Below are 12,500 nucleotides of genomic sequence, written 5' to 3'. Positions count from 1 at the left end.
GTTTCTCTCAGACATCACCAAACATCTAAATGACCTCAGTCTTCTCTTGCAAGGTGCAGGAAAAACAGTGATGGACTTGTATGATACTTGGAAGGCATTTGTTGCAAAGCTTGCAGTTTACTCATCAGATATTAAAAATGGTTCTTTCCGTTACTTCAAAAGCTTGAAAAACTTATCTGCAACTCATCCTATCAACACTACTGATCTTCAGGTGTACATGCAAGAATTGAAATCTGAGTTCTCAATCAGATTTAAAGATTTCCAAAACATCGGCCCAGTGTTTTCCTTTTTAATCAGACCAGACACGTTTAGATACAGTGAGTTGGACGCATCTCTTTTTGAGTGGATGGAAACTGAGGAGTTGCAAATGCAGTTAATTGACTTTCAGGCATCATCATTGTGGTCAGCTAAATTTAAGGATCTTCGAGAAATATTGGAAACTAGTACGACTGATCATGCAGCCTCCATATTAAGTTCCTGGACATCACTGCCTGATAAATTCAGTTGCATGAAGAAAGTAGCTTTTGCATTGCTATCAGCATTTGGATCTACATATCAGTGCGAGCAGATATTTTCACACATGAAGCACATCCTCAATCCCCATCGCAGCAACCTTACAACGGATCATTCTGAGGGTTGTGTAAAGCTCAAGGTGTCCAGATATTCACCTGAAATTTCAACTTTGGCCAAAGGGAAGCAAGGGCAAGGATCGCATTAATAATGTGAGTACAATTTTAAAATAAAGAAGTATATTTTTAGTTACTAAGAATAATAAATGCTACAAAAAATGTCACATTTATGTTATGTATATGGAGAAAAATACATTTTACTTTAATTACAATGGTCACTACATACTCAGTCATAGTGTATAATTATGATTTTCATTTTCGTAGGCTACATATAGGGCTGAAAAAATAACATTTGGCACGCAAGGTAGTAAAAAAGTGGCATGAATTATAAACTGGCACACTATGTTCAAAAGGTTGCCGACCCCTGCTCTGGGCCAATCACAGAACTGGCTGGGACGGGGACCCGTGATCCTGATCCAGTTGCGGGATGAAGCTTGTGTAGTCACCCATCCACGTTTTGCCCAGAGCCGTTGCTTAACCTCGTTGATCTTGAAAAGAATCTATGAAAAGAATAATAAGGATATATATATATATATATATATATATATATATATATATATATATATATATATATATATATATATATATATATATATATATATATATATATATATATATATATATATATATATATATATATATATATATATATATATATATATATATATATATATATATATATATATATATATATATATATATATATATATATATATATATATACACACACAGAGAAAGAGAGAGAGAGAGAGAGAGAGAGAGAGAGAGAGAGATGCTTTATTTGTCAATGGAAGCATTTTATTATTTGTTTTTCTTTTCTGCTTGCCTTATTGCATTGTTTTATCATCAAGGGAGGGAAGAAAAAGCAAAATGATGAATAAATAAGGAAATAAAAATGTTGGAATGCCAACAACATCTGGTGTTCCCAGGCGGTCACCCATCCAAGTACTAACCGGACCCAACGTTGCTTAACTTCGCTGATCAGACGAGAAGCGGTGTATTCAACGTGGTGTGGTCGTTGGCTCTGATGAGCTTGACTTATCGACTATTTGAAGATGATGTTCTCCTGCTTAGTTATGAAAGCAACGCTTTTCATAGTATAGTTATAATTATATATATATATATATATATATATATATATATATATATATATATATATATATATATATATATATATATATATATATATATATATATATATACATAAACCATACTGGAAGAGCAAGGAGTTAGTGTTAATAAATATATTTGTTTTTTCTTCCAACTAGAAGAGGGGAAACTGGTTATGCTACCAAATGGAAGATAGTTTCTGAAAATTAGAATATGAATTCAGTTGAAACATTACTTGATACTGAATGAATCTTGCGCATGCCTACAAGAAAAGAGTCAGGGGAGAAGGTATATTATCTCGGCATGCCTTAGCGCGCCGGAAAATCTTGCAACCCCTCCACCTTTATATTGAGTTTTATTCACATTTGTGCTTGTGTATGTGAATTTAGTCATAAATGTGCAGTTGCAGGGTCAACACTGAAACAGAAAACCTATGCATATGACCCGATAATGTTAAATTAAGTGAGAAAAACAGGGAAAATAGTAATTTACTACACGCACGACCGCTCTGGCTCAATATATACCGCGCGACAAAAATTTTGAGGCACATTCGTGAGCTTCCTGTTAGACCGTTCGGACGTCGTACTAGCAGCTCTCATCACCATGACTGGCCGCGGCAAGGGAGGCAAGGGTCTTGGAAAGGGAGGCGCCAAGCGTCACCGTAAGGTTCTGCGTGATAACATCCAGGGAATCACCAAGCCTGCTATCCGTCGTCTAGCTCGCCGAGGTGGCGTCAAGCGCATCTCTGGTCTCATCTACGAGGAGACTCGTGGGGTGCTCAAGGTGTTCCTTGAGAACGTTATCAGGGATGCTGTCACCTATACCGAGCACGCCAAGCGTAAGACCGTTACTGCCATGGACGTTGTCTACGCCCTCAAGCGTCAGGGCCGTACCCTGTACGGATTTGGTGGTTAAATCGCTCCATTATTGAGATGGTGCCAGCTATTCAGCTTGCATTATCATCATTGAATAACATCATCTCCCGGACCTTTTTAAGGTCCACAAACATGAAAAGAAAGAAGGACCATAGACTACTATTATTACTACTACTTTCTCATAACCATGTTCACTATCACTATCTGAGCTAAGAAAAGAAACCATTATTAATTATAACCATCTTTCTCACTTCATCAGGTCTTCTCCAAGTATTATTATTATTATCATTATTATTATTATTATTATTATTATTATTATTATCATTATTATTATTATTATTATTATTATTATTATTATTATTATTATTATTATTATCATTGACTTATTTCAATGATCACGCCCCTCATCGTTCTCAGTTTCTCATAAAACAAAATATACATTGAGATGAAAAAGACGCTCAACATATCACAATAGGCAACACATCTAATCAACTCTCCACTGTGACACACAGCAGGTACATTAGTAGAAATATAGTATACATATTTATTCTCGGTCACTTGCGTGCCTGACTAAATAATAATAATAATAATAACAAATAACTAACTCGAAAATAAATACACTACTTGCTTATTATTGATATACCAGTATAGTCTACACAACTCTCTAGATGTTTGAACGTGTGGCTCCGAAGAGGAGCCGGATTGATGGTGATATTGGCTGAAGGGGAGGGAGGCCCTTTATTTACTTCTTCTCAGTCTTCTTGGGAAGGAGCACGGCCTGAATGTTGGGCAGCACGCCACCCTGTGCAATGGTGACTCCGGAGAGGAGCTTGTTAAGTTCCTCGTCGTTGCGGATGGCCAGCTGCAGGTGACGTGGGATGATGCGAGTCTTCTTGTTGTCACGGGCGGCATTGCCGGCAAGCTCAAGGACTTCAGCAGCCAGGTACTCCATAACTGCCGCAAGGTACACGGGGGCACCAGCACCCACGCGCTCGGCGTAGTTGCCTTTCCTTAGAAGGCGATGAATCCTGCCGACCGGGAACTGGAGTCCAGCACGACTGGAACGGGACTTTGACTTTCCCTTCACCTTTCCTCCCTTGCCGCGTCCAGACATGATAATGGATGTTGTGGTAGTAGTAGTAGTGCTCACTGTGACTGGTCCTTCACAACCCTTCACACATCTCTCTCGCGCGCAGTACCAATCAGCCCGCGGCTACCCACACTGGCGCGTACCAGCCAGCCTAGCTCCTGCCACCGGACTGGACACATCTCTGCCACCCAGTACTGGTCCTGCTTTTGAGCCGCGAAATACAGTGTCCCCATCTGTACAGTGCCTGGTTTAAGGTCCCGTCCTCTACAGTGCCCTGGATTTACTCGACTCCGCTCCATAGTGCCCAGGGTTTTATCCCATCTCGCCGCCCCTTTACTCGCAGTGCCCAGGACTTACTCCCTACCCCACCCTGATTACGCCTCTTGAACGGAACCGCACCGGTAGATAAGTTCTTCTCTACAACCAGTGCCCAGGACTTCATTGTTTCGCAGTGCCTTCACACTCCACAGTGCCCAGGATCTGAACCCACGTCCCACAGTGCTCAGGATTACCCCTTCCATCTCCCCTGTCCAAACCGTCTTACAGTGCCCAGGAACTAGTCCCTAGTGCCCAGGATTTATTCCCCACCCCACCTTCACAGTGAGCGCTGCTTCGGTACCGTAGTGTTCTCGTGCAAATACTCTTAGTGCCGTGGCGTTAGGGTGTGCCTTAGCGCCCTGGGTGTAGTGTCCAGGTTAAGTGTCCTGATGGAACATGTGTTCGTCTGAGGAATAACCATGGGCCGAGTCAAGATTAAGCATCCGAGGCCCAAGGAGATCACCACACGACGCGAACTCCTTGGCATTCTTGCTCCCTCAGTCAGGGTAGCCAGACTTATCCCAACGTGGGATGGTGTGGCCGTCGTCACCGCCTCAGATAAGGACACAGATACCATATTCAAGGATGAGGTACTAAAAGCTCTGCTGGAAGGAGGTTTCAACCCCTTGCTCCCACCCGAGCTCAAAGCCCAGCGGACGGTCCTGTGCTTTCAGCTCGATGAGCTGATATGTGAGCATACAGCTGAAGGCATACAGGAAGAAATCGAGCGTTCCAATGGATGGGCGAAGGTAGCGGAGGTATATAAGTTCCCCCGCTCTAGCACGGTCAAGATCACCTTCAGGAGCAGCGAAATGTCCAAAAAGGCCACTGATAATGGGATCCTGATGTTCAGCATGTCTGTGCCTCCCCATCAGATCCGGCAGGAGGTTTATATACCTATACTCTCCTGCAACAGGTGCTATGCAGTGGAGACGCATGCCACAAGTCAGTGCCCTCACCCGAACACCTACAAACGCTGCTCAGAGTGTGCAAGCTCGGACCATACCTTCCGAGACTGCCAGGCCCGGGAGAAGAAATGCATCAACTGCGATGGCCCTCACAGTGCCAGAGCGATGCGCTGTCCGGTCCGCAAGGAGGCGCTGAGGGAGAAAGAAGAAGAGCAGAGGAGAAACAGGACTCAACCTAATTTCTCATACTCCCAGGCAGCCCAGGCACCCCCCACTCAGAACGTGGCAGGACACAACCTGACAGGACTGATGTGCGTACTTCACGCACATCTCGTCAACAGCGCCAAGCCGGGTAGCTTCCAGGCCACTTTGAATGAAAGCCTGAGGCTGAACGGACTTCCGGAAGTGAGGCTCCCACCACATCCACCCTCATCCGATATCCTGAGAGCGATAACGGGTGCCTCAGACTTGGCACAGATGACCTCAGCTGCCACCACATCCCCTGCCACGGATACCACTGAAAACCATCCATCGGAGCACCAAGAGGATACTAACGAAAATGACGACCCCCCAACACTTCAGGTAAAAGACAGCGAAGGCAAACACCCGAAAGCAGTAGAAGAAGAAGAGGAAGATGAAGAAGATGAAGAAAGGATCGAGGTCTCCGTTTACAAACGAGCATCCGACTCCTGGCCCAAGGCACTCACTTACTCACACCTCAAATCAGGGCTACGAGAGGGTCGCTACAAATTTGGCCACTCTGGAGGAGAGGAAGACACGCCAAATGTTCAGGAGTGGCTGAGGAGATACAAGGGTTCGCTCCAGCATCACTGCCAGTCTGTTCCAGACGATGTGTTCTCCGCCCTGAAGAATGGCCCAATCCCTCGGAAGACCTCGCAACGCAGGACCAACAAGACCAGCCACACACAATGACAAGACTACGTATAATTCTACATAATGTTCTGAGCTGGAAAACACGAAAGTTTGACCTCATCAACACGTACAGACGCTTTGACCCGGACATAATACTCCTTACAAGCCACGGACTCAAGACCGACTCCAAGCTGACAATCCCGGGTTACAGAGTGTACAAGCGAAATACTGACAGCCAACCTATGGATGGAGTAGCCATTGCAATTAAGACAAGAATAGTTCACAGGATAGATGACGACTTCCTTTCAGAAACATTAGCAGTTACCACACACACGACAGATGGACCAGTAACGATAGCAACATCATACTTACCCCCAAGACGACCTTACCTACCCCACCCAGACTTCCTTAGGCTGTTATGGAGAGAGACACCTGTCTTCATAGCAGGCGACTTAAACGCCAGACACCCTACACTAGGGACTAAATCGACCAACACTGTGGGGCGTGACCTAATACAATACTTACGACACCGAACAGCCAGACACATAGGGCCCCAGTTTCCAACCTACTATGGACCTCTTACAGCGACTTCCCCAGACATCATTCTCACCAATAGCAACAACTTTCTCTTTCACTCTATAATTCCAGGACCCCTGACCTCCAGTGACCACATTCCAGTCATAATGGACATCTCCACTTCACCCATCCTTACACCAACTACAGCTTCTTATGTTCTCCACAGGACTGACTGGGATGCCTTCCAAACTGATCACGACCTCCAGATGACAGATCACCCAGACGTCTCTTACGGGACCCTAGAAGACATCGACGATGCGCTAGACAGATGGACAAGGACAGTGAAGGACGCAGTAGCTCGACATGTCCCACAGAAGACGTATAGGAAGACGCCAGGACCTCGACCATCACGGAACACAATACTGACTCAAATACAATTTCAGGCACTGCGTGATAGAGCGGCAAGGACCGGCTGGACGACGACCGACTACAGACGATACACGCTCTTACGGCAGTCGCTACATGAGCTGAGACGGACAGAGGCAACGACCTACTGGGGACGGACAGTGACTGACTTGACAGTTAAGTACAAACGACCACGACAATTCTGGAATAGACTCAAGACACTATCAGGACAGTCTAAACAACCTAACGTATATTTGATTGACGACAATGGACAAAAACATCACACTGACAGAGAGAAAGAAAGACTTTTTACATCCATATGGGAACAGGTTTTTAGGGACAACGACGACGTTGACGCTGACGCAGACCAGAACATTGTACATGAATTTATGCTGACTAACTCTCACAGGATAACTCCACACCACACAGCAGACCCTGCGAGGTTGACGGGGTCCTCCCACCTGGACTGCAGTATCTCTACAGAGGAACTGAGAGCAGCGGTGAGCTCCGCCAAGGAGACATCACCGGGGAGCAGCGGGATAGGGAAAACCATCCTCATGCATCTGCCACGAATCGCACTACAGCGCCTCAGCCATATATTCAGTGCAGCCCTCTCCGCCGGATACTTTCCAGATGGCCTGAAAGGTGCTGTAATGCGGTTCATTCCGAAGGCTGGGAAATCACCCAACCGGCCAGCTAATTACAGGCCTATCTCCCTCCTGGAGGTGCCTGGGAAGATGCTGGAGCGGGTGGTAGGGAGACGGCTTCGAGCACACCTTGAAGAAGGAAGATGGTTCAACATGGCACAGTACGGCTTTAGGCAGGGACGAGGCACCGCCCACGCCATCGCGGTGGCAACTGAGACCCTTGCCATTCATCAGGCCGAAGGCCACCGCTGCAACCTCGTCCTTCGCGACGTCAGCAAAGCGTTCGACAGGGTATGGCACATGGGGCTTAAATACAAGATCCTGCAGCTGGAGCTCCCCGACCCTGTTGAGCGCCTACTATGCGACTACCTGGCGGACCGGACGGCAAGGGTCAAGGTCGGTGCTCATACTGGTCCCCCGTTCAGGCTGGAAATGGGTGTTCCCCAGGGGAGCGTCCTCTCGCCTATGCTGTACGCTGTGTACACCAGGGACTACCCAGACGCCTGGCATGGTCTCAACGTCCAATACGCCGATGATGTTTCCCAGGTGCTCTTCCATCCGGGGCGCTCCAGAGCAATGCTCAACGCGCGCACTGGCAGGGACATAGCCAGGGTCAACTCCTATGAGAAAAGGTGGAAAATCAAGACCAACGTAGGCAAATTCACGGTCATCCCCACCTCTACCCTCAGACCTGCGACCCTGCTGGTGGAGGATGAAGAGGTAGAGTTCAAAACGAAGGGGCGCCTCCTTGGTCTGCAGATCACATCACGAGGCTACCTCTCCCACGCTGCAGAGAGGGCATCTCAGGCAAGAGTTGCCCTCACCAGACTCTACCGCTTCAAGGACTTGCCAGTGAACCTCAAACTCCACCTTGTCAAGGCCCTGGTAGTGCCCGTGCTAACTTACCCTCCAGTTCCAACCCACGCGCTGAGCAGATCTACAATTAGCCGTCTCCAAAAGGTGCAGAATGCTGCTCTCCGGTTCGCCTACAACACCAGATGGGAGGACCTGACCACGAATGAGGAGCTCCACCAGCGAGCGTCGATCGCTCCTATAAACATTCGGCTGCACGAGATGGCAACGCAGGTGTGGAAAAGAATGGAAGAAGAGCGGTGGGAGCATTTCACAACTCTTCAGACATTGCACGACGCTGCACCTCCATCAAGCCATGCATGGTTCCCAAGAAGCCTACTTTCCCTGGAGAAATATCCGTATCCAGAACCAGTATATCACTGACTGTAAAGTTCATTGTCACTATTAAGTTAATCATCATTTCATCTGTACAACTTAACTAAACTTGAACACACATAGTCCCAAATGTACACATAGCTTATCCAACAATAAAGTACTAAGGCCACAAGTTGGAGAGCAATGTATGCCACAGCAAACCGGACCGCCCGGTAACTGTAAACTTCCCCTATATTTCTGTATTTCGTACTTACCCTTGTTTCCCTCCCTGAACTGTATTTCATCCCCCTTTCTTAATAAAATGTTTAAAATGTTTAAAACGCACACTCGTTCTCACAGCAGTACGGCGACACTATGCCTCCCAAAGCATCAGGAAAGGCTGCCAAGAAAGCTGGCAAGGCACAGAAGGCCATTGCCAAGGGCGACAAGAAGAAGAAGCGCAGGAGGAAGGAGAGCTACTCCATCTACATCTACAAGGTGCTCAAGCAAGTCCACCCAGACACTGGCGTGTCCTCCAAGGCCATGTCAATCATGAACTCGTTCGTGAATGACATTTTCGAGCGCATCGCTGCCGAGGCATCCCGCCTGGCACACTATAACAAGCGCTCCACCATCACCAGCCGGGAAATCCAGACCGCTGTCCGTCTTCTTCTGCCTGGTGAACTGGCAAAACACGCTGTTTCTGAAGGCACCAAGGCTGTTACCAAGTATACCTCCTCCAAGTAAACAGGCGGCCAGTATACTGCTGCCAGTATAAAATAATACCCGGCTCCATTGGAGCCACACTTGAAAAGGAAAAAAGATACGATATAGACAAATGCATTATTATTATAATTATTGTTATTATTATTAATATTATTATTATTATTATTTTTATTATTATTATTATTATTATTATTATTATTATTATCATTATTAATAATATTAATATTGTTGTTTTTATTATGATTATTATTATAATAATTATTGTATCATTATTATTATTATTATTATTATTATTATTATTATTATTATTATTATTATTATTATGCTTATTATTATCGTGATTATTATTCTGTGGAGATAAAGAAAAGATAAAAAAAAAATAGAGATAAAGAAAGATAAAAATTCTCCCAAGTGAAAGAGATATGGCCATGGAAGAGGGAATAATAATAATAATATAAAAAAAAAAAAAAGGGGGGAAGGATATTGAGTTGAAAGTCGAAAGTTAATTATTAACCTGATACTGAAAGATGGAAAATAAATATTTTCTTCCACAAAACCAAACAGATTGTCTATGAAAATTCTTTAATGAAAGAGATGTTTGGCCCTAAAAAGGGCCTAGATATTGCTGTTATGAAGATCATTCGTGGATGACTTCTTAGGCACGCTCGCCACGGATGCGACGAGCCAGTTGGATGTCCTTTGGCATGATAGTCACGCGCTTGGCATGGATGGCGCACAGGTTGGTATCCTCAAACAGACCCACGAGGTAAGCCTCGGAAGCTTCCTGGAGAGCCATGACAGCAGAGGACTGGAAGCGGAGGTCAGTCTTGAAATCCTGAGCAATTTCACGCACCAGGCGCTGGAAAGGCAGTTTCCTGATAAGCAGCTCAGTGCTCTTCTGATAACGGCGGATCTCACGGAGAGCAACGGTTCCAGGCCTGTAACGGTGGGGTTTCTTGACACCTCCAGTGGCTGGAGCAGACTTGCGAGCTGCCTTTGTAGCAAGCTGCTTGCGGGGCGCCTTGCCACCAGTGGACTTGCGAGCCGTTTGCTTGGTACGTGCCATAGTTGTGGTAACAACAACTCACAACGAACACTCAGCTGAGTCTGCCCGCGCTTCCCACAAAATCCCTTTATATATGAATCGGGTGGGCCCGACGACTCCAACCCTGCCTTGTGATTGGTCAGAAACGTCCAGTGAGGCTCATCGCCCACGCAGTCACCGCATGAAAGATGTGATCATTATTGTTAGTCTAATTCATTTTGTTCTTATTCTTATTCTTATTCTTATTCTTTCTTCCCTCATTCATAACAAATCTTGGAAAATATACAGCAGAACTGACATGTCATTTAAAATTCTAAGACAATTAGCAAGAAAGTTGTGATATTCTTATTTTTTTCATTCTTTTTATTCTATTTTTTTCTTATTCTTGTCATAATTAATATTGTTATCTTTATTATTTTCATTTTTTTTTATTATTCTTCCTTATCTTATTCTTATTTATCCTACTTTTAGAGAGATGAGGCTTGTGCGGTCACAAATCCAAGTTCTGCCCGGACCCCCTGCTTAACCTTGCTGATCCCGCCGTCAGCTGATTGGTCAAGAGCGGAGAACAAGGTGTTGGGAGGGCTTATTTCTCTTATTCTTATTCTTTCCTGTATTGTTGTTGCATTGTTGTGCTGAAAATGTTGGAAAATATGCACTAAAATTAACCCTTCATTCATAATTCTACGACAATTAGCAAGAGAGATATATTATTACTTTTTTCCCTTATTTTTGTTCTTTTTATTCTTAATCTTCTTTTTTTTATTATAGTTGTTATTGTTATTTTATTTTTTTCGTTTTTCGTTCATTCTCCTCATTCTTATGGCTATTTTTTTCTATTCTCAGAGAGATGAGGCTTTTGTGGTCACCCATCCGAGTTCTTCCCGGACCCCCTGCTTAACTGCGCTGATCCCGCCGTTAGCTAATTGGCCAAGACCGGAGAACTAGGTGTTGGGAGGCCTTCTTTCTATTATTCTTATTCTTTCTTCCCCCATTCATATCGTTGTATTGGAAATGTTGGAAAATATACAAAAGAATTCACCCTTCTATGACAATTAGGAAGAAAGACATGGGATGCTTTCTTTCTTTTTTTTTATATTCCTTTATTGTAATTTTTCTTATTCTTGTTATAATAATTCTTACTGTTATCTTTATTACTTAAAATTTTCGTTCATTCTCCCTATTCTTATTCTTATTTTTTTTATTTTTTTTGTTTTTTTCAGACAGATGAGGCTTGTGTAGTCACCCATCCAAGTATTGCCCGAAACCCCTGCGTAATCTCGACGATTTCATTTGACAATACCTATTTACTTATTTATTTATTATTATATTTATAAAAAAAAAAAAAAAGAAGAAAAGAAGATGAAGAATAAGGTATGTAATCGAAATACTCTCTCTATACTGTAGCAATAGTTTAGCTGGATGTACTTGTATTGTGTCAAAAATACTTGCAATATCTGCAATTGTAACCTGCAGTGTCGGCATAATGCATAATTAAGCAATGAAAAGAAAAATTAATAAAAGAATAAATGAAAAAAAAAAAGAAAAAAAGATACAATTAACATCTAAATATATTAGCTACCCCTCTACGTTTCTTTATCACTGCAGAAAAATGGAAACATTTTAACGTAGACTTGTCAAAATTCAACTGAAATTAAGGGTTAAATAAGGATTGTCACCCCTTCCCCAGAGGATATTCATTGTCTTTTAATATATATATATATATATATATATATATATATATATATATATATATATATATATATATATATATATATATATATATATATATATATATATATATATATATATATATATATATATATATATATATATATATATATATATATTCTTTTTATTTAAAGTCTTATTTACTCATGTTAATTCTTCTTCACTAAGAGACAGAGAGAGAGAGAGAGAGAGAGAGAGAGAGAGAGAGAGAGAGAGGTAACGTCCTTGAGGATAGCAGCTCGTCTACTCTCCGCTCAGTGATCAGCGTTAGAATGTAATTCCTCATTTCTTTAAAAAAAAAAAAAAAAAAAAAAAAAACTTTATTTAGGGGGCTTGCTGGAAACAAACTACAATGGAGGAAAGAACAATATGTCTGCTATATGACCCACCCAGTTAAATTTTCAAGAAGCAAACGCAAGTTGGAAAATACGAGGAAGATAAATTTTCATTTATATACGTT

At 43.1% G+C, this 12,500-nt stretch overlaps 2 protein-coding genes, 1 non-coding gene and 1 pseudogene across 3 annotated transcripts in view; 2 read left to right on the top strand and 2 right to left on the bottom strand.

Moving 5' to 3' along the window:
* LOC135114436 (general transcription factor II-I repeat domain-containing protein 2-like) overlaps nt 1–4,271 on the top strand; it is a 5,410-nt gene extending 1,139 nt beyond the window's left edge. Inside the window, exons 1-2 of the mRNA XM_064030340.1 lie at nt 1–702; nt 4,157–4,271. The exon at nt 1–702 is cut by the window's left edge and continues 1,139 nt beyond it. Of these exons, the coding sequence (XP_063886410.1) occupies nt 1–702; nt 4,157–4,271 (817 nt within the window). The remainder of the gene's footprint in view (nt 703–4,156) is intronic.
* On the bottom strand, nt 1,534–1,652 carry LOC135114580 (5S ribosomal RNA). Its single transcript, XR_010275553.1, has one exon. It is a non-coding gene; the product is annotated as a 5S ribosomal RNA (ribosomal RNA).
* Nucleotides 4,272–8,657: 4,386 nt separating the features above from the next.
* Nucleotides 8,658–9,296, top strand: LOC135114344 (histone H2B). Its single transcript, XM_064030249.1, has one exon. The coding sequence runs from the start codon at nt 8,914–8,916 to the stop codon at nt 9,283–9,285; it is 372 nt and encodes a 123-aa protein (XP_063886319.1). The 5' UTR covers nt 8,658–8,913; the 3' UTR covers nt 9,286–9,296.
* A 623-nt stretch (nt 9,297–9,919) lies between these two features.
* The window catches only part of LOC135114348 (histone H3-like), a 12,573-nt pseudogene continuing 9,992 nt past the window's right edge, over nt 9,920–12,500 (bottom strand).

The sequence above is a fragment of the Scylla paramamosain genome, chromosome 27 (genome assembly GCF_035594125.1).
Source record: "Scylla paramamosain isolate STU-SP2022 chromosome 27, ASM3559412v1, whole genome shotgun sequence".
NCBI lineage: Eukaryota > Metazoa > Arthropoda > Malacostraca > Decapoda > Portunidae > Scylla > Scylla paramamosain.
The sequence above is the reverse complement of the archived record's forward strand: the minus strand, read 5'-3'. Positions and strand labels throughout refer to the sequence as shown.